The sequence below is a fragment of the Macrobrachium rosenbergii genome, chromosome 29 (genome assembly GCF_040412425.1).
Source record: "Macrobrachium rosenbergii isolate ZJJX-2024 chromosome 29, ASM4041242v1, whole genome shotgun sequence".
In the NCBI taxonomy this organism is placed as follows: Eukaryota; Metazoa; Arthropoda; class Malacostraca; order Decapoda; family Palaemonidae; genus Macrobrachium; species Macrobrachium rosenbergii.
The window spans coordinates 19,323,658-19,347,083 of NC_089769.1; the positions used below are offsets into that span (position 1 = coordinate 19,323,658).

Below are 23,426 nucleotides of genomic sequence, written 5' to 3' on the forward strand. Positions count from 1 at the left end.
GTATATGTGTGTGTATATATATATATATATATATATATATATATATATATATAAATATATAAAACTATTTAACGTATATACATTCAAATATTTATTAAAATATGTATATATATATACATATTATATATATATATATATACATACATATTAAAATATATATATATATATATATATATATATATATATATATATATATTGTATGTTTGAATGTGTGTTTATTGTGTATATTTCTAGGTATGAGTAAAAGTAGTTTTTTAAAAATTGTAACTATAGTTGACGAAAATATCAATTAAATTGCTTAATCCATATGATCCTCCAATCTAGATAGACTCATCGGGATTACTCACAGTCTCTAACCCTTTAACCTGACATGCACTTTTTTTTTTATTAGTTTATCTCCTACAGGACCTTATAAAAATACAGTGGCTTATACTTCTTTATGCAGATTAAAGCCCCCATCTTTCTCTCTCTCTCTCTCTCTCACATATATATATATATGTGTATATATAATATATATATACATATAATATATATATATATAGTATATATATATATATATATATATATATATATATATATATATATATATATATATATATTTACACATTATACATGTATATATGCATATATATACATTTATATATATGTACAAAGTGCTTCTGTGGAATTCACTTCCACAAATCTCCACTGATCACGAGCCTTTCATCTCATAGTTCTCATTTTAATAGGTCATAATTTGAATAGGTGTGAAATGTCCAGACCATTACGAAATCTGACTATTTCATCTCTGCAATGATCAAAGGAAAAAAAGAAGCTTTAATAAGGGCAAGAAATGCTACTACTTATTTGTATGTAAACTGTACAGTCTGCTCAGACACTCTTGCTGTTCCTCAGCTATTAAAACAATTTATTTTTCGTTAAGCTTCGCTATTCCTTCGACGTCATGGCTTCGGGAGACGTGAGGCAGAAATTCGCACTCAAGTCCAACGGAGAATTGTGGACAACGGAGCCCCTGGACAGAGAGGCGTTCAAGCAATACAAAATCCCCATAAAGGTGACGGATGGCGTCCCTGGTAAGAGAGCAAGCGTCTTTGTATAGAGTGACCAAATGATATAGGTATAATAAACAGGTCAAAACATTGTATATAGTGACCAAATGATACAGGTATAATAAACAGGTCAAAACATTGTTTATAGTGACCAAATGATATAGGTATAATAAACAGATCAAAACACTGTATATAGTGACCAAATGATACAGGTATAATAAACAGGTCAAAACATTGTATATAGTGACCAAATGATATCGGGATAATAAACAGGTCAAAACATTGTACATAGTAACCAAATGATATAGGTATAACAAATAGGTCAAAACATTGTATATAGTGACCAAATGATATAGGTATAATAAACAGGTCAAAACATTGTATATAGTGACCAAATGATATAGGTATAATAAACAGGTCAAAACATTGTATATAGTGACCAAATGATATCGGTATAATAAACAAGTCAAAACATTGTATATAGTGACAACGTGATATGGGTATAATAAACAGGTCAAAACACTGTATATGGTGACCAAATGATATAGGTATAATAAACAGGTCAAAACACTGTATATAGTGACCAAATGATATGGGTATAATAAACAGATCAAAACATTGCATATAGTGACCAAATGATATAGGTATAATAAACTGGTCAAAACATTGTATATAGTGACCAAATGATATAGGTATAATAAACTGGTCAAAACATTGTATATAGTGACCAAATGATATAGGTATAATAAACAGGTCAAAACACTGTATATAGTGACCAAATGATATGGGTATAATAAACAGGTCAAAACATTGTATATAGTGACCAAATGATATAGGTATAATAAACAGGTCAAAACACTGTATATAGTGACCAAATGATATGGGTATAATAAACAGGTCAAAACACTGTATATAGTGACCAAATGATATGGGTATAATAAACAGGTCAAAACGTATATAGTGACCAAATGATATAGGTATAATAAACAGGTCAAAACATTGTATATAGTGACCAAATGATATAGGTATAATAAACAGGTCAAAACATATGTAACGAAGGGTATACAGATGAGATATAATAATCAATATTTTCCTTGTATACCTGCGAATAGATAAACTGATAGACGTTAAGAAATACTTTATGGAAGTTACCTTGCCAGTAGACTATAGATGCTGATACTTGTTACTCAGAATTCAGTTTGCTTTCGGGAACTGTTCCCTCTATCTTATTACGAAAGTCCTGTGAACTCAACTCGCTGCAGCAATAACATTACTTACTTATCTCCTGATAAAGGCATTTCGAAAAGTGACTGATTCCTTTGACATTTTAGGGGAAATGAATTAGTTATTTTCCCTTGCGTAATACGAATATGTCATATTTACCAAAATTCCACAGATACCACAGTACCCAATCATAGCTCGCAAATAACTATGTGGTCGCTTTCTTGCATAGGGGCAGGAACTTGTAATAGCCTTGCTATTTCAGGCATATGTTCTTCACCGTAATACAAAGGAGATTGAATATGTCTCAACTTCACAAATAAAAACTAGTAATCTTGCGAACAACTTATATTCAACATACAAATTCTAGTGCTTACACTCATGTATGCCTTGTATTCTGTTTACATACACACCCACGTACACCTGTAAATGACTATTGGATTTCCATTTATATATATCCACTTTAGTTGAATCGAACGCTGTTGAAGTATTCAGAGAAGATTTATGGCATTGCGATTTTATTTTATTTTTACGTTAAACTTGATCAAAGCAAGAAGTATTTATAAAGACCCCTTGGATTCAGTGGCTCTGTCTTTAAAACTTATTAGAACATTAATTTTTATTTTTGGTCAGAAATATTTTAAGCTTCGATTCGACCCCTGGCTACATAAACAGATCAGGCAATCAAACAACTTTCTTCTCTCTTGTTTGGATCGTTACACAATCAAATGATTACAGCAGCATCCCTTGTCTTTCGATAGCTCACGAGCGAATGACGATCTATTGGATTACGGTACAAGACTTGAATGACGTCCCACCCACCTTTGATTACTTGAACGGAATCTACGAAGTGGAATTACCCGAGAATCGAGAAGTTGGAAAGTCCACTGGCGTTAAGCTATCCATCAACGACTCAGACATTGGTAAGGCGCTCTTTCTCCGGACCTTGATTCCATTTCGAACGCATGAATTTTTTTCCTTCCTATTTTTTTTTTTTTTTTTTTTTTTGTTTGTGTGTAGCAAACTAGTGTCATTTTTGGGGATCTTTCCTCTCAGTGGTTGGGTCTTTCTCTTTTGCGTTAGGAGGAGGCTGTAGCAGATTAATATTGTGTTGAAATAGAACTAGCAACAATTATTATTGCATGCTCTAACATCGACGAAAGTAATAATACTCATTCATGTCAAAATGGTAATTATACACCACAATCAGTGGAAGTGTAGTAAACCGAGATGTTAGATCCTTTTGGTATGCCTGGTATGCACAGCATTAAAACAGTGAAAATAAATGCCGGAACCAGATGGAGAGAACCCTACACCATGGCAGTGGGAAAATTTCCACTGATTAGGTCAGCACAGGTGCAGTGGGATTCAGCAAAACAATGCCTCTTTTCACACCATCAGTCCAGGTCTTCAGGTGTTTTTCTTCTTCTCTCCCCTACACTTAGGAATTATACACTTTCAATAACATATCGTATACCATTCTTTTTATATGACCAAACCACCGAAACTTTAAGATCCATACTTTAACTTACGCTAGCCTTTTGATCTTTTATGTGTCTCTACATTTCTCACCCTTTCAGTTCTTTTTGTACCACACATACATTGCAAACTGTTCATCGCAGTGGCTTCGACCTTTTCCCCTCCGTCAACATGCACACTTCACTTTCATAAAGAAAGGTTTGGTCAAGAAATCCTTCATAAACAAATAAGTTTTTCCTCAGTATTTTGCACAGTACTGCCATCCTTGCCTTACATATTCCGTGACTCCCGCATCTTACTATATTCCTGTATTTTTACTCCTAAATACTTGCACGAATCGACTGCTTCCACCCCATAATAGCATTCACTGACCCGTCTTCCTGGTATCCATTTCTTTTCATACCTGAGTCTGTTTCCCCTTTATTCTCAGTATTACTCCTTTGGTAAACGCTTTTGACTATTTTCTGCAGTTTCTGTATCATTCCCAGTCACCACTGTATCTGCAAAAATCTTCCATCACAAACTTCAATCTACATCAGCTGTCGATTCCCGACTTCTCGCATCACTCCATCCAAAAGATATTGAAGAACTGCGAATACGTTACACAAATTGTACCTATATTTGTTACGTGATTCACTTCCATATATCCACATTGCCATTATAGCGATTCTGTCACAAGCGGTTTATTTATCCGTGTATGCTACACTCGGCATTTCTCGTCCCTTTCAAATATTTCAAGTAACTGCTTCATAACAAACACATGAGCCGCTCACCCACCCACCCACTTCCTTGTCTAAGCCCCCACGATTCTTCACTTGTCACTCTATGTTTACCATCCTACTTTTTCAGTCAGTATCCTGCTGTATACTTCATTGTAGACTAAATAGTGTTATTCTGATATTATTCCTCTAGCTAACTCCTTCATAACCTATTCTCATTTAGACATAGTTTACAGACCTTGATCAACAACTCGGTCACCACTGCTGTTGCAGCTCGCTTGTAATCCCATCTGTACCAGATGCCTTTCCGATACCCCATTACCCCCTCCCCCCCTCGCTTCCCCCTTACATCTTCAAGAGTCCCTTCGACAAACATTCTGAAACTTACACAAACCAATTCCACTTTTTTGACACTCAACTTTGCCTCTCTCTTTGTCTTCCACGTTCATCAAACCTTCAAAATTTTCACTCTGTCGATCCAGGACTAAATTCATTTCAGACAGCTCTCTCAATTTGCACCTTTTGTTCGGAGATCCATTTATTCATGAACCGCTTTCTCTGCATTTACTTTCCTTTAGGACAACTTGCACTCCTTCACCGCCCTTATATTACTTTCCATGTTGTTCCCTCTCACTTTCTTCTTGACCTCTCTGTTCGTTCTCCTGTCAACCTGCATGTGATCATACTTTCTCTCATTCAGCTGTATTTTAAATATATATTTGATTTTTTTTCTTATCTACTAAACATTTAATTTCCTCACTTCACCTCTCACTAGTATTATGCCATCTTTCTTCCCTCTCATACCCAGAAACTGTACCCACTCTCCTTATGACCCCATCATGGAATTTTACAGTCCTCATCTACTCCCACTTTTGTCTTTAAGCCTAGGCCAAAGCTCATCCATAGTCTTCCTCATGTTCTTCTTTCTTTCTTCTTAGCCACCGCACTTCTCTTGATTATTTTTATAGTCACATTTTCTCACCTTATTCTCCGATTTGACCTTGTGTATCCTAAATTTCACTATAAGTAATTAATGATCAGGCTCCTTCAGTCGCTCCTCTTCTCATTATTATATCTTTCAACTTGGTCTTGACCTAATGTGTATTAACACACACTCTAACACTTTCCTTTTCCATTCTCGCTTTCCCAAGAATATTTAAGAATATTCGTCTTTAGAAACCATCTGTTTCCAAGAATGGAGTCCCTTTTCAAACGCAGTTCCACAACACACTCCACTCTCATTTACTGTGTGCATTTCATATTTACCATCGATATCATCTCATTCTCTGCAGATGCTTTTGGATTTAAATAACCTGACACAAGCAGCCTTTTATTTTCTCCAAGCCTAACCAGAAACAAGAGTCAAACTCTCTCTGAAACATTCCTTTTCAATTCTCTCTTTTCCGTTGTGAACCATACACTCACTGTCATAACTTTTATCCTGCCATATATATATATATATATATATATATATATATATATATATATATATATATATATATATATATATATATATATATATATTATATCTCAAGATAAAAAAATTATACAGATCCTCATTTTCGTTGCCTGCTTGCAGACACCTGAAATATAACCGTAGTAAAAGTATTAAATGCATTTACCTTTCCTGATTGCAGGAAGTGACGAAAGAAAAATCTCTCTTGAGTAAAGAAAGAGGGAATGGTTCCGACTCCCCTGATCAAGATCTAGTTGTGTGCTTTTATTCCTATTTCTCTTTTCCACAGTGAATCTTTTCGAATACCAGATCGTCGAAGGCAACAGCGAACAGAAGTTTCGAATCGACGAAGCAACGGGTGATATCCTTGTCAACAAAGTACTGGACTACGACCATCCTGTAAATGATCGAAACGTGAGTAGCAAAGTTTTAGTGGGAAATTCTTTTGCTCTTAGTATTGTTCGGGATGGATTAATTGTATAATGTACTCTTTTCGTAAAACCTATATCCAAACAGTATTCTAGTTTTTCATCTGATCACTGAAACTGTCCGCTCTTAATTGCCCCTGTTTCCTGTTTTGTTGGTATATACATTTTCATATTAATATAAATTTTATTAGACGAAGTACGCCAGAGTAGCCATCAACAATGTCAAGATATGCTTGTCTATATTTGGTACATTCGCCGTCATTCACTGGTATAATATCCCGTTTTAATCGGAATTTGTTTCCTAATAGTCACTTAGAATGAAGTTGCGGTTGATAAATCATTTCCTTAGGGCGTAGGCATATCTTCAGTTGCGAGGCAGTGTTGTGCATTCTCGGCACTAGGAGACATTGCAAAACATTGTCCCTTATTCGGTTTGTAACCCAGCAGTCATGGATATTAGTATTTTATAAGCATGTTACAAATAAACTAGAACACGCATGTAATATAAGGATGTTTGCTAAATTATAAAAAGAAGAGATGAGTGTGTGTGTGTTGTGTGTGAAATGTAACTTCATTGAACGAAGGGATTGTTGAGCCAGATCTCAATCAAGATAATGAATTGTTGATATAGATTGCTAACGAGAGATAAAAGTGAAGGCTGCCGAGATGCATTGCTTGTGAAGTATGTTTCAGTAGGAGGAAAAGAATGAATAAGGAATATGAAGATATAAAGTAATTGAAGGTTGACGCAACTGAAAAGATAGAACAGTGTTTTGAGACGGTTTGGCCGTGTTTAGAGAATGGAGGACGACGGGGCCATGAAAAATTCATAGTATTTCAGAAATGCTGGGAAGGAGGAGTCGAGGAGGCTTACTAATGCATGATAGAAGGATCGAAAGAGGTGCCGGAACGGAAGAGCTTTGGTTTCCATGAAGCAAGAGAGTAGTCTTAGGATACTAGCTGAAGACTTAGCGTGTGTTGGAGGTTCGGCTCACTGCTGAGGAGACCCCCCCCCCCTTTTTTTTTTAGATAAAATAAAGTAGCTAATGATGTAAAAGTTTTCTGCGCAAGTGGTTTAGACTCAATCGAGGAGGTAATTGACAAGTGTGGCAATGACTTTTATCGTTTTTCTTGGCACTTATTTCATTTTTCTTGGCTTTTGTTTTTATTTTTATATAAGGTTTTGATACGGACATCAGTAATTTGCTATTGAGTTTTGCAATTTTGTTTCGCCATTTGCGTAAAACTACTGCTGCGTCGTTGTTAGCTACATTGTTTTGACATTATTAGTGAAGAATTTGTGTGTGTGTGTGTGTGTGTGAACTATGTATTAGATCTAGGAATGACATCAGTATTCTGAAATTAGGTTAAAGCTACTGATTTAATGTCAAGTTTACAGCGTAGTTTTAGCATATAGCTTACAACCATATTTTACTATTAGATTGAGCGTATTTTCCTGTTAATTGGACCAGCATCAACATTTGGAAATTGAATGAAGAACACCATTTAATCTCTCATTTCAACGTCGTGTCTAATTTGATTCTGTTCCGCCATTTCTTTGATATGAGAGTGACGGTGTTGATTTGACCTTTGGTAGTAAATATCGCTTTGATTTCCTAATAACTAATTAGGATGTTGACACAGCACTGGTGTTATTTATTTCCCTGCTAACATTATGATCAATGCATTGCAAAAATATTAGTGATAACTGACTTTCCATAAATGAAATATAATGACCCGGTTAAAAATATTAGTGGCAGCTAAGAAGTTTGATCAGTTTTTGGCATCATGTACGTACATATTTATTAATTCATCAAAAGCTATTTATTCGTTGTTTTAGGTGAATATTGTTTGTAATTTTACTGATGCAGAATTCAACTTTCGGTTTCCATGAATAGCAATCACAGTTCCCCTTTTAGCGAAGGATAAACGCTCGTTTATTTTGGAGTTCATTCATTTGGTTCCAATTACAGTTTGTTTTCAACAGCAATTCATTTTTCGGCAAAGCCGGATTATCGAGCGTTGATAATTTCACACAACCTCCGCTCTAATATTGGTTTTGGTCCTCTCATTTATCATTACCGTCGCCACCGAAGTTGGAGGACGTTTGTGTGTCTGTTTGTCCGCTCGCCAGCAGCATTTGTCAGAAAAGTTATCTGTGGATATATGCGGGGATTTGGCCAAAGGTGGCCCTTGTCACTTGCGATATGCGAATAGAGTTCAGGAGATCCGGATCTCAAATAGTCTTATTGTTGGGGGACGGGTGGTTTTTGCTGGTTGCCCATACTTAGCGCAGATTTGCGTTCTTATTTCCATTTTTTTAAATTTCAAGACAACAACATTGAAAAAGTATTGTCATTTTATTTTAGTCATTATCTGTCTTGCAAAATGTGGTTTTCTGTATTCTCATGGAAAGCTTCACCTGAAGTGAATGACGCCACATCAGTTTCTGAACTTGTTTCTCCACCCCTTCTCCTCCCCCAGTTCACTCTGAGGGTACGGGTCTTCGACGGAGCCAACCCGCCGGCTGAAACTAACGTGGTTATCGCCGTCACGAACGTCAACGATCTCCAGCCCGTGTTTGAACAAAGCAACTACACTTTCAATGTCATTGAAAACACCGACTGCAACATCACCTTCGGGAAGGTAAGGCCAAGGGTTAAACAATAATTCTGATATCCAGTTCTTTCTTTAATCTTACGTCGTTTTTCGTTGATTTCTCGTTGTGCGGGTCCGGCTTTGTAGTTGATTTTGAAATTTTGTTTTTTTATTTTACGCTATGCTTTCTTTTCTTCACTTTTCCGATATTCATCGCTGAATTCTCTTCCATTCTCTGCGTGGAAGACTCCGTTCTTCTTAGAAATAATTTTTACACTTTCCTGATGTGTAATTGTTTGTACACGTAATGAAATTACGAGAGTGACAAAGCACGAATGAAGTGAATGTTTCTGTTTAACAAACAACCCTTTTTACGTTGGGCCTCGCAACCGTGACACGTCTTTGTTCTTTACAATCAATAAATAAGCAATGAAGTCTCTCACTTCTGAACTGTTGGCCGTATAAATTAGTTTAGTGTCACAACACTACCGTTTTTATGGGGACTGAATGTCTTTGTATTATACCTTTAACATGTACACAAAGTTACGTCACAAAGATTTAGAATTGGCTTTGTGTAGCCTTAATCATTTTTCTGTTCATATTTGCAGGTTCTTTACTTTAGGCTCGGCATTTTTCGGACTTATTGTTTTAGCCCTTTGTTCCTCATTTTCCCTCATGCTTAATGATCAATATTCAGCTTTGTGCATTTCATTGTACTCTTTCACCCATCTGTCTTCTCTAGATTTTTTTTACCGCATGTTGCATTTTTGTTTCGCTATTATTTGACAGCATTTTCTTTTATAATGTGACTAAGTTGTTTTGCTTATTGACCGGTGTCTTTAGTAGTCAAGTTTTTCTTCTGTCCCTTATCCCTTTATCAAGGTATTATTAAATTTTTACTCTTATTTACCTGTATTTTCTGCATTTATGTTATTTTTCATTAACGCCAAAATTTGGGTTATTGAGGTCATTCTGGATTTCTGGAGATCTGTGTATCCCGAGGAAAATCTTTTATCCATTTATTCTGTCGTGTTTTGACTCTTGTGTCTCTGTTTGATCTCCAGCAATCTGGCTTTCATCTGGGTTTGTTGGAAAAAAACTCAGGTTCCATTAAATTCCATATTCCAGATCTTAGAATTAATCTCTGGTCTTGCCTTTTGATGGCTTCTTGGTACAACCATGCTCATAAGTGATGCTACGTGACTGCATAGGATTTCGTTCAAAATTCACCAACGGGCAACTAAAATTCTCCATATTTATCTCTTATTTCAATGCAAAAACACTATTATTTTACAAACTAAGGCCATAATATGTTTCACAAGAGTTAAATCTGGCATTTAAGAAAGTATTACATGAAGCCAAATTTTGGAGAAACAGTGACGGAACTTTTCAAAAACTTTGGCTCACTCAGCGCCGATGTGTTCGAGAAAACAATGTCTTTATTAAGCCTAGGTTCAAATGTTAATATGATAAGAAAAATCATAAAAAGTTTTCATAACATTATAATGGCTTTGACTGCAACCATGAAATTTCAAACAATCCTCTTTATTTTTAATGATTATTTTTACGCCTCAATGCTGAAAAAAGATCAAGTAACTTATTACTGTTATTAAACACATCCACATGGCCTTTGTGACATAACCAATGGGGTAGCGGCAACTTGAACCAATTGGAACATAGGTCTACAGTGTGGAACGGCAGTGAAATGATTTTGGAAATATTTATTCTGTATTTGTTATAGGAATATTTGTATTTCCTTAAAAGATAAAATTATTTGTGTTATATTTCTGAATTACTTAAAAAATAATGGTTTACTACCAAATATTCGCCTTTGCATTTACCCTTTTGTAAACACTAAGGTTTTGTTTTTAGGCCTAGGTGCTAAAAGCACATTACTCTTAACATTCACATCTCTATATTGAAAATTTGTGGCGAGAAAGCACATGATGTTATCTACACAGTCTCGCACTTCAGGTTTCCTTATGAATTACTTATATACCAATATCAAGCAGAAGAATTTTAAGAAAATAATATTCTTCATTAGTTTAAAAAATCTGTTGCATAGGCCTTGATGTTAATGCTAATAACTTTAAATCAGTAACTATCTTTTGGATATAGTTCAAAGGATCATCATCTTTATGTTTCAAAGAACAGGTAGTCTCTAGAAATAAATCCTTTAGTAAACTAAATTGCATCTCAAAAGTCTTAGATTTTTTGTTAGGCTTATACATCATTAATGCAACATATGGGCAGTTGGAACATAGACCAAGACTGCAAATTTCAAGGAAAGTTGTTTGTAATTCATATTTCTATTTCGAAAATTTTGTTATGACTGTTGAGCGTAATAGGTTTATTGTTGTGCAAGTTGTCTTTGGCTGGACTGCTAACCTTGTCACACCTTGCTTTGAGCTAAGCAGTACATATATATATATATATATATATATATATATATATATATATATATATATATATATATATATATATATATATATATATATATTAAAATTCATTTCACGTAAATTGTGGATGCTACCAGGGAATAAAAGATATATCTATGAAACCATAAGTAAAATAATGTTAGCTGTGAATTCACATCCTTATCGACATTTATGACATTGGAATAAAATACTAGTTTAGCACTACTTGGCAACTGCACAGCATGTTACGTTGCAGCTGAGGTTTTGGAGATACAGAAAGAATCATGTTGCATCACATTTGAGTATGGCTGTACAAGCTATATAAAATTTTTCGCTAGAAAGTCAAGGGATAAAGGAAAGGCTCAGTGAGATTGTGATGTTGCTGTACCAAATGGCAGTTCCACGTTGGATGAGTCGGTAGAGTTCTCGGCTAACACTCTGCTAGCACTCTGCTAGGTCGAGTTCGAGTCTCCGACCGGCCAGTGAAGAATTAGAGGAATTTATTTCTGGTGATAGGAATTCATTTCTCGGTATAATGTGGTTCGGATTCCACAATAAGCTGTAGGTCCCGTTGCTAGGTAACCAATTGGTTCTTAGCCACGTAAAATGAGTCTAATCCTTCGGGCCAGCCCTAGGAGAGCTGTTACACAGCTCAGTGGTCTGGTTAAACTAAGGTATACATAACATGTACCAAATGGCAGGTGTATCAGTAAGGATTGAGATAAAACGTGCACTGTAGGTATTACTTAAGGGTCTTTGCAGCGTCCCTTCGGCCCTGGCTGCAACCTCTCTTATTTATTTTACTGTACCTCCCTCCATATCCTTTCTTCCGTCTGACTTTCCACCCTCTCTGAAGCTATCAAATTCCCTTCCAGGGCTGAATGACCTCAGGTCCCAGCGCTTGGCCTTAGGCCTAAATTCTATATTGTCCTGTTCCGTGAAGGATCAGCACTTTGTCGTTATGCTGCTATCACGGTAATATAGAAGCTACAAGGGAGTGCCGGAAAGGAAGCCCTTAGGATCTGGTATATGCTGGAGACCTGTTGTTATTAGCGTAATCTGAAGAAGAAGAAGGGGCAGAAATGTTTAAAAGGGGGAAAATGAGAGTAAGCTAAACGAAACTTATGATGAGAGGGAAGGAAGCAGAGAAAAAGTTGTGTGGGAAGTGGCCGTGCGTCTATTGCGGGAAAGGTGTGAATTCAATACCGTGTACCGAGAGTAACAGATGATGTGATGTCACAAGAGGCGCTCAGGATTACAAAATGTACGAGGAGTGAGAAATTTACTGATGCCGAAAGTGTATAAGAACAAACGAGGGCATGTCTTGGGAGAGGCAGAATTTTTGAGATGGTGTGAACATGTGAGATAAGAGTTCGGTCGAAAAGCTGGCTCAAGATAGAAGACACTGCACTGAAGGGAACTCCTTTCACGTCTTACCTTTTGAAGGGAAAAGCTAACGAAAAACCGTCAATGAGATGATAACTATTTCGTGATATTATACAGTATGAATGTACGTCCATCATTGGTACATGTTCTATATTTGCTCATATACATATGCATAGACAGTTGTAAATTTGGAAACGTTCCATATTCTGCAGTTTCCATTGGTGATGACAGTGGGGAAAGAGAGAGAGAAGAATCAAACCCGCTTCACGAAAAACTTTCCGCGGGGAATCTTTTGTCGAGGAGGGAGGGAGTGTGTGTGTGTTTTGTGAAGATATCCAGTGTCCTGGAAAACCTCCGAGATAAGAAAAGGATAAAAGTGGTCCATTTAGAAACCATTTAACCTGTCGGCACTAGCAGCGTATTTCCCATTAAAAGAAAAAGGGAGCCTTTATATAACTCGAATATTTAACATTTAAACGAAATAATGTTCCGGCGAGATGAGGAGGGGTAATGTAACGGTAACAGAAAATAAAAAGGGACAGTTTGTTATTTAGGTTGGTTTAAATGAGACTGGGATTAGAAAGATAGCGCTAATGTATAGACTATAGTGTTTTTGGGTAAAGTAGATTATATTATTTGTACCAGGATGGTACAAGTAATATAATGGGTTGGAAAACTTGCTGGAGGCGAGATTGGAAAAGTTCTGATTATGGGATCGCAATTGAGAGCAGGTTAACCCACAACTATCAGGCAGGTAAGGCAGAGGTGACATATTAAGTTAACAAAATATATTTGTACTGCACATAACAAACCGTGTGGAGAGGAATGCCAATAGATAACAAAATAGGGAATGCTGCAGTATTGGGGACAATTAAGACAAAGTCAGAACAGGACTGAGTTAGAAAGAATATCAAATAGAGGATAATGCAGAGGCTGTTAGGCTGAGAGTGTAATGGAGAGACTGAGAACGGAGGATTGCTGCTGCGCTCCGCTTTATGCCAGTCGTGGCTCGGTGAATACCGTATGAAAATAATGTCTCAATCTCTTACATGGTCTGAAGCATACGGCGCATGTTAGACGATGCTTTTATTACGTATAGCGCATCCATAGCTTTTTTAAAAATTTTGTTCAACATTTCATGAAAAAATGGCATTCACTCAGGGCGTCCAGATAATCTGATTACATTTTTCGCGTTCTCTTACGCTGGCAAAGCATTTGATTTGATTTGTGTGTGTCTGTTTTTATTTCTGTGTTGTTATTGTTTTTTTTTTAAGCCTGCAAAGTCAATAAAGGGTGTGATTCCTTTCCGTGTGCCTTTTAACGGTTGCAGATGCTCATCTTTTGTTTTAGGGGATTTCTGTCTGAATAAAAGATGAGCTTTTCTTACTCTCGTTTTGCTGGAGCTGTTGATGACTGATAAATGAGTTTCAGTCTGTGTTTAAAAGGAATTTCGATTATTTTATTTTTACGGGAAAAACCAGTGTCTGATTCAGTTATGAATAATTTTACGTGAATCATATGTAATTATTAATCTCTATTATGTATATTTCATAACAAAAGACAAAATTTTCTTTTGGGACATAGGTATCAGCGATAGACCCGGATTTACCACGCACTGCCAACCAAAACATACTGTATTATCTGTCTCCCATCGAACAACTCAACTTCACCATAGACAGCAGGAATGGCGACCTATCACTAAAAGGAGTAAGTACTACCTTAAAATAATGTATTTACCTCCTTCTGGTGTATTTTTGGTGCATTTTTTGCAGACATATTTGCCTGTTTGTAATTTTGTTACAGTTAGAATAACAACAGTTTGATGTCTGGGTGTGAGTTAGACAAGGAGTGGAAACGAATTCCTCTCGATTTTAAGAAGTTTCGTGTCCTCAGTGCTTAGATCGCGAGGCTGCTACGAAGGGTATAATGACCTTGTACCCAAGGGCCAACGACGAAGGGGGAAGGGGCCACGACGCTGACCCTGCCACTGTTCATCTGGTCATACGAGATCTTAATGATAATCACCCTCATATACATTTACCGGTAAGTATGGCGTTTTAAAAACTGATTCTGTCAAACCTTCAGTTCTCTTTTCCCACTACGTTCTTAAAGATGCCTATCGTCATCAGCATTTGAATGCGAATCGTGTAATGCGTACTGCATGTTTTTATTTTTCAATTTGTGCTCATGTTTGTCATCCGCTCTGTCTTCGAAGCCTACACTCATGGCGTTGGTAACTCACCGTCATTATCATAATTATTGATTTTACGTCAGATTTTCCCTAGGTTGCGTCTGACGTGAAATGTTATCTGTCGTTTGTCTACATATCTTGTGCAGTCTGCCTGAATGCCTGTCTGGTTTGGCGCTCCATCTCTGCCCTTTCTCCTTGTTTTTCTGGAGCCACTGAGGGTCTTTGCTCTGATACTCCCATATTTACTACATGTCCAAACCATTTCAAGTAATGAGGTGCCAGACTATTGCGGCTCCAAGACACTGCCTCTTTCTGTAACTTTCTCGATTATAATACTGTAATATCTTCCCAATGTACTCCACCCATTAACGCTTTGTGTAGTCCCATGTTTTCAGATATCCCCCATTTTAAGTAAACATTCTCTGTTGCAGACAATACAGGCCTCACCTCATAAGCATCATGAACGTATATGACTTCGCCTATCGATATCCCGTATAGTCTCGTTCATGTACTCGAAATTTCACACTTTTTTATTTCGCAAAAGAAACATGATATTGCTTTGATGCTCACCACCTACTGCAATATCCGGTTTTCTCCAGCTCTTCGTATTCCATCGTAACAAAGTTACGCCTTCACACCAGTTACATTCAATTGAACTATCTCGTTCTCCCTCACTCTCTTTCTCTTTCTATATATATGTATGTATATATGTACGTATTTATGTATGTATGTATGTATATAATTTATATATATATTTATATATATATATATATATATACACATATATATAACTATACGTATGTTATGTATGTATGTATGTATACACAAAATATGTATATTTTTCATATTAAGTCTTTTCCCCCAACAGGGGTTGTCTCCCGGCTGAAGACAAGACTGCCACATTCATACTACCAAGTGTTGAATCATGCAGAAAATTTCCATAACATTAGCCAATTCATACACATACAATAAAGGCTCATCAGTAACGCATCAAACGCTCACACTCACTCGTTGCCTTCCTTCCAGTGCATCTTTCACAACACCTATCCGGTCCTTCTTAGATCTTTCTCTCTAACTCCTCCCAGTGCTATCATCCGTCATTTTTATGTACAGTGTATATATATTATATATATATATATATATATATATATATATATATATATATATATATATATATATATATATATATATATATATATATAATATATATATAATATATATATATGTATGTATGTATGTATGTATGTATGTATGTATGTATGTATGTGTGTATGTATGTATGTATATATATATATATATATATATATATATATATATATATATATATATATATATATTAAAGCATGTAAAACTGTCGCTATATTATACTCAATAAAGTAAAAATTGCAAGAAGATATTTCAAGAAGTGTGTGCCAAATATAATTCCAGATCAAATTAGGAAAGAATGAGGTATTGCAGTGTCAAGCTTGATCTGATGTAACTGAGTAAGCAAAAGCTCTTTGTATAAAGTAACCATTCATTCCCTGAACCATCGCAGGAGAAAATGAAAGGAACCAGACTTCTATCGTTTTCCTTTAGCCCCCCTGGAAAAGAAATCGGACTACTTTCTATTTCATTTGTTATTTTGCTCTATTACAGGAAAACAGTTACGCCAGAATCATGGAAAACATGGATCCTGAAGATGTGAAATCCATAATCATAAAGCTCAACGATGTTGATGGCGGCGAAAATGGTTGTCCCTGCACCATGGAATTTGACCCAGAAACCCCGACGTCGTGGTTGGAAAATTTCAGTCTCCTTCCTGTTGAAGGGTAAGGACGCTGTCATTCATTCTTGGATAAACCCTACTCGTAACGAGGAGTGGCTTGCCGGTTTGATGAATGACAGATTTAAAACTGAAGTGAAGTTTGCAAGTGAGCAAGTTCATGATGTGGCACATGTTGCAAGTACAATTTTTGTGTTGCCTCAGGTTCATTTTCTGAATAACGTCACTGAAAACAGCCTTTAGTGGTTTTTCAGATCACTGTTTTCCAGATCACTTTGTTTTCCAGACTTGTACTCGATGAGAAATGTTCCAGTTGAACAGCGTGCTTTAAAGAAAATGACGATCCACTTTAGGAAGCACTCGGGAACCGCTGATGTTTACCAGAGAGAAACTGTAATGCTGTGTTTGTTTATCCCCTGCAGGTTAAGGTCTACGTACCGTCTAAATCCCTTAGTTTCCTTGGACCGCGAGGAGCAAAAGGTTTATCCGCTTCCCTTTGTGACCCAAGATCGGAGGGGTCGCAGGGGAATCCGGCTCTTCATCTTAGAAGTCGGGGACGAGAACGACTCACCGATGTCCAACGGAACAAGCAGGATTAAGGTCTACAATTACCAGGTATTGTAGTTTGCCCAGTGTCTCTTTGTTTAGACTTGTAATTTACAATGCTACGTACCTGCATTGGAGTATTTTATGTATTCAGTTTTGTTTTATCATTAAGTACTTAATTTATAAATTATTTTTCTACCACTTGATAATGCAATGACTGTATTTTCACTTGGTGTTTTGGAATAGGGTTTAGGTAACATTTAGCCTTGCACAGTATTAGTCACATATTCTGTGTGCCTGGTTGTTTGTTAATTTTGACTAGTATAATTTTTTTGGCATATTACAGTTCATGGTCTCATCTTAACATTGGTCGTTTAATTAACTTAAATACTTACGCAGTCTTGGTTCGATAGAGTTAGTATGATGTGTTGTATGCGGAAGGCAGAGTGATGCAAAAAAGCGAAAGAGTTGTTGAAGTCATACAATGCATGGAAGTGATTCTTGAGGACGTAAGCTTGTTGGAATCACCAGTGAGATGCAAAGGTGAGGTGATGATAGCGTGACTGTGTGTATGCTCGGAGTTTTCAATGCATGTCTGGTTGAGAGAAAGGAAAGGTCCCGAAGGAATGGTAAGAGACATAGTTGTTTTAAAGGCGATAGAACAGTGTGTAAATATTTGAGCGGCATGCCAAACCTTAATAAACCAGCGAAGGCCTGTGGTGGCATTTCCATTGCCATGGAGATCAAATACGTACTATGAAAAAATTATTTAGGAAGTCTGAACGTAAAGGGGAAAAGGTAGGCAGGGAGCTAAGAAAATCTTGTTATAAACCTAGATGGGAGGAAATGGGAACGATGTACAGAATGTATGGGTTCGAGGTTCAGTAGCTGAAATTAGTTAAAAATTCTTGTGTGAAAGAAAAATGTAAACAGGAGAATAGCTGTGTAGTGTAATATTGTGTATGAGACAGAGATGTGTTTTCCGTGATTGTTCAGCATCTTTATGGATAAAGTGATGCAAGAAACCAGAGAAACTTAGCTGTAGGGGCATCTTAGTAGGTGACGAAAATGGACCATGACAGTTTTCAGTCAAAATTGGGCTCTTGGTTTCTCTCAAGAACATCAGTCGAAAGTCTCTTATGACGCCATTGGGTAGAAATCGTAAATTTTGAGTCGATTCCGTTTTCACTCTCCAAAAGTTCATCATAACTAAGAACCACAGTTTGTTTCAAGATATTTGTCTCATTCACCCCAGGGCCAGTTCCCATCGATGGTTATTGGAGCTGTTTACGTGACGGACTTGGACGACTACGACCTGGTTGACAAGATATTCGAGGTGGATGCGACGACCTCGTCCGACGTTGCCAACCACTTCCAAGTGGACGTCAATAGTGGCAACATCACAATGCTGAAGGGAACGCCTGCCGGGTTGCACTTGCTCAGGGTGAAGGTGAGATTATGAAGTTTTATACTCTCTCTCTCTCTCTCATTGTTGCCAATGCCATTTACATTTATATTTTTGCAACTTCCTTGCACAGGAGATTAAAATTTTAGAGCAAAATTACCCCATTCCTGTCAGACGAATATCGCATGACAATCACATTGGAATGGAGAGGGTGACCGAAGAACCCCAGGAAACCTGCTTTATTAAGCATCCACAAAGATCTCTAACCAGGACAGAAACTTCCGAGGAATCTTGATTAAAATTTGATGCGGCAATGACACCAGAGGACTTTGTAAGGGGAAATCTCTTTAGTCAGTGAGTGGGAAGTATTCAGTTATAATTATAACGCATGGTAGGAAACTTTTGATCTCTAGGGAGATGATAAGACTGGCATAATGAATGGCTCTAGAGATGCCAAATCTTTCAGTTGACTAACAAATTGTGTTTTAGTAGGCTTGTACAACATTTTTCTGAGACTTGCATTGAATTACACCGCCCCTTTTAGTTTTGCGTAAAAGGAAACTATTGTGCCGGCTTTGTCTGACTCGTTTCTTCCGCGTATTTTTTACTCGTTTTATATATACATTACAGAGTTTCGTCTTCCCTCGTCTTTTACAGAATCCGTTTTTACTCTCCATCTTATTTATAAGGTCTCTTGCCTTGCTTCCAACTCAATGAGACTGGAAGAAAGTAGAAATAAAAATCGGACACCTTCAGTAACGCCTCTCTCTCTCTCTCTCTCTCTCTCTCTCTCTCTCTCTCTCTCTCTCTCTCTCTCTCTCTCTCTCTCTCTCTCATTCTATATACGTGTAAAAATATATATATATATATATGTATATATATGTATAAAAATATATATAAATATGTATATATATATATATATATATACATTTATACATATATATATATATATATATATATATATATATATATATATATATATATATATATATATATATATATATATATATATATATATATATATATATATATATAAAAAAATTTTTGAGTGTACATGCGCATTTGATACTACACCTTTCCAATTATCTATGAACAGGTTTACGACGAATTCCGGGAGGAGACTGCAATGGGCGTGGTTAACATTACTGTAGTTGACCTGAATTTCAGTGCCGTCATGAAATCCGGGTCTCTCACGATTGCTGATATTAAGGCTCAGCAAATGCTCGGGACCAGTAAGGTGAGTCTCATACGTACAAGGTTAATCCATTACCTGCTTTCGTATCATTTTTAAAGTTGTTACAGTGTGTCTGTGGTACTTTTAACTTCGCAAATGCTAACTGCATATCCTTGTTTTCCTTGATATTTTTATGCATTAATACTAATCACTGATAGAAATACGGTCCCTTGTTATTTATGAGAAAGTATTTATATTTATGACCGTAATAGAATGAGCCATTGCACACTTCGTTTTCTCTGATTGCCAATAAAATGTTTTGACCATTATTTTTACGTTGGATTTTTATAAATGTAGTGTCGTTAATCATTTGTTCGACCATTCCACTTATTACAATGTGATTTACAGTTGACAACAGAATACCATATCGTATTGTTTATTAAACATTTTAACAGAATACAATATCGTATTGTTAATTAAACATCTTAGCAGAATACCATATCGTATCGTTAATTAAAAAATTTTAGCAGAATACCATATCGTATTGTTTATTAAACATTTTAACAGAATACCATATCGTATTGTTTATTAAACTTTTAACAGAATTGTTTGTTTATTAAACATTTTAATGTATTTTTAAGCACATTATATTTTTTTTTGTACCCTGACTTTAGTTGTGGCTATTACGCGTGTATTTTATGATTCTTAAACCATTACCCGACAGAATAAATAAGCCAACATGAGCTTGGAACTCTTTCCTCAAATAGGTAGCAAATACCGCGACGGTTTACGAGCGGCTGAAAGAACAAATAGCGAGGATTCACGAGATTCCACGAGACAATGTCGACATCTTTAGCATGCGCGATGTCAGCGGAGGGGTCCAGATCCGGTACAACTGCCATAGTTCCCCCTACTACACAGCGGCAAAGTTGGATGGACTGTTGATGAAAAACCGCGTGGAGGTAAGAGGAATTTTAATCTCTACTTAAGGCCAGACAAGAGACAACGCATAACTGACCTCTTCGTGTTTTCACTGATAAATTTTTGTTAGACCCACAGTAGATTGTTTTTGTCAAACTATACCTGTGCAATATTCGCGTGCGTACATGAGTTATTTTATTTCATGGTCATACGTTTCATATTCCAGGTTTCGAATGCCCTGGGCCTTGACATTGTGATGGTGGACATGAACGCCTGCTTGTATGAATCCAAGTCTCCTTGTGGAGGAAAGAGCTGTCAGCACACGATGCGACCAAACCTCACCTCTCCACTGGTGGTCGCCAGCAGCACCGCCACCATGGTGGGCGTCGACATCGCCGACGAATACACTTGCGACTGTGGGGAGCTCGAGCCCCTGCCTTCGGTTTGCTTTAGCGGTTTCTGCTACAACGGAGGGACTTGCAGTGTCACTGATAACGCTCTCAAGTGCCAGTGTATAGATGATCATAATTACGGACCTCGCTGTGAACTCAAGAACGCGAGGTTCGAGAAGAGCTTCGCCTGGTACGAGCCTTTGAAAGTGTGTGACAATTCTACTTTTTCCATAACGTTCAGATCAAATAAACATAGCGGCATTCTCCTCTACATGGGACCAATCGTGGAGTCACCTTGGGAGGATTATCCCAAGGACTTCTTGTATGTGTTCCTAAGGAATTGGGTCCTGGTGACCTACGTCGATCTCGGGTCAGGGACCGAAAAGGTCTCGATACCAATAGAGAAAAACAGCAATCGCTTCTTTCAGTTCGTCGTCATCTGGAATAAGAAGAAAATATCCTTTGAGGTGATTGACTGTGGATTCAATTCAACCATTGGTTCAGGTGACCCATGTAAGGTTTCCATTCCGTATCCACACATATCCATGTACCCCAACTTCCTCCTGAACGTCCAGGGACCTCTTCAAGTTGGGGGTTTGGCACCCATGCCCAACTTTGCCTCCTTATCGGCGTCTTATCGATGGAACTTGATACCTCCTGTGGTTGGTCATTTCTCAGGGTGCATCCTAGAAATGCGTCAGAACGATTTCCTGTATGACTTCAATGCCTCAGACTATGGTTCTGGGCCAATACAGCCCTGTGATGCCCCACGAACCTCGAGGGTCGTCTTAGGTCAGCAGTCTATCATCATAATCCTTGCCAGCCTTTTTTGCCTTTTAGGTAAGTTGTTAGGTTTAGTAAATAGTAAATAAATATATCAACAGTAATCAGTTTTCCTAACAGGTGTGGCTTCAGAAAATCCCAGATTCTATGTTGAACATTGTGTTGGGGATGAACCTTTTACAGAATTCTCCCACAACATTAGCATTTTCATATCCCTGCCCAGAAGGTTCAATTCTCCCACAACATTAGCTCTTTCATACCCCTGCCCAGAAGGTTCAATTCTCCCACAACATTAGCTCTCATATCCCTGCCTAGAAGGTTCAATTCTCCCACAACATTAGCTCTTTCATATACCTGCCCAGAAGGTTCTTAAATGACACGTCGAATCTCCCCTTTTCACGCACGCGATGCACCACTTACCTGCATCTTTCACACATTGCTTGCTAGATATGAGAACCAATTCATTTCAGTAATTCTTGCACTACATCCGTCCATGATTTTCTAAATCTTTTCCATCATCCTCCCAACGCCTAATAATTGCACAGTATTTTCACCAACCTGTATTGCTTCCCTCCTGTTCACATGGCTAGACCATTTAAAACACACACTATCATGTTGCCTCCACTATTTTTGAGACTTCTTTGTATCATCATATTCCTGACTCTCAGTCTTACCCTACGTATACTACGCAAATAGCGCATTACAGCATCTTCATTTTTCCTTGCAGTTGTATTCGACATTCATATAATTTCCGAGGCGAAGAGATTGCCCAACAGTTCTTTCATGCAGTCCAGAGACACATTCTCGTCAGAATCTTTAGCATACTCTCTGTCATCTTCTTTGCTTCACTCATTCTGTGACTCGCCGCTTCTTTCATCTAAACGTCGTATTTATATTTACTTTCAAGCCAGCCACTTCCAATTTTACACTGTCCAAATTAACATTTATTGCTGCATCTCCCCGGTATATTTTATGCTTGTAACCCTTTTCTTGCTGACATTATACAGTATTTCATTTATGTCCACAAACAAACACATTCAAACACTAATTTCTAAAGTTTCTCTCCACAATCCCCAGTCAACACAGTATTAAATACAGTCATCAGCCAGTCCACATAACGGTCACGACCCCTTTTCTTCTCACCACTCTGCACCTGTATCTCCTGTTCTTTCTATGTCTACTCGCATCACTCCTCCCATAAAGATAACAAAGACTTTGAGAAACACTCCCTTGTTTTAGACACGCTTCATTACCTAAATAGTGTCATTGTCTGTATTCTTCAGCGCCTTCACTATCAATGAAGCACCTTCTACATATACTTCCTCAGTACCCTCTACTTTGCTTCTTCTATCAGTTGTGTCATATGCTTTTTGTAGGTTCCTGTTGGCCACAGGCAGCTGTTTCTTTTTTTTATTAATTAAAAAGGTTTGTACAGAAATGGCATAATAAACGCTTGAGCCACACACCTGCACACGCTTAGACAGTGGAACATTTTC

General features: G+C 37.1%; 1 protein-coding gene across 1 annotated transcript in view; it reads left to right on the forward strand.

Moving 5' to 3' along the window:
* The window catches only part of LOC136854648 (DE-cadherin-like), a 434,643-nt gene that overhangs the window by 355,856 nt on the left and 55,361 nt on the right, over positions 1-23,426 (forward strand). Inside the window, exons 18-29 of the mRNA XM_067131212.1 lie at positions 923-1,073; positions 3,032-3,193; positions 6,214-6,338; positions 8,837-8,998; positions 14,338-14,460; positions 14,647-14,796; positions 16,583-16,755; positions 17,132-17,324; positions 18,511-18,705; positions 19,757-19,897; positions 20,602-20,796; positions 20,982-21,987. Coding sequence (XP_066987313.1) covers positions 923-1,073; positions 3,032-3,193; positions 6,214-6,338; positions 8,837-8,998; positions 14,338-14,460; positions 14,647-14,796; positions 16,583-16,755; positions 17,132-17,324; positions 18,511-18,705; positions 19,757-19,897; positions 20,602-20,796; positions 20,982-21,987 — 2,776 coding nt within the window. The remainder of the gene's footprint in view (positions 1-922; positions 1,074-3,031; positions 3,194-6,213; positions 6,339-8,836; positions 8,999-14,337; positions 14,461-14,646; positions 14,797-16,582; positions 16,756-17,131; positions 17,325-18,510; positions 18,706-19,756; positions 19,898-20,601; positions 20,797-20,981; positions 21,988-23,426) is intronic.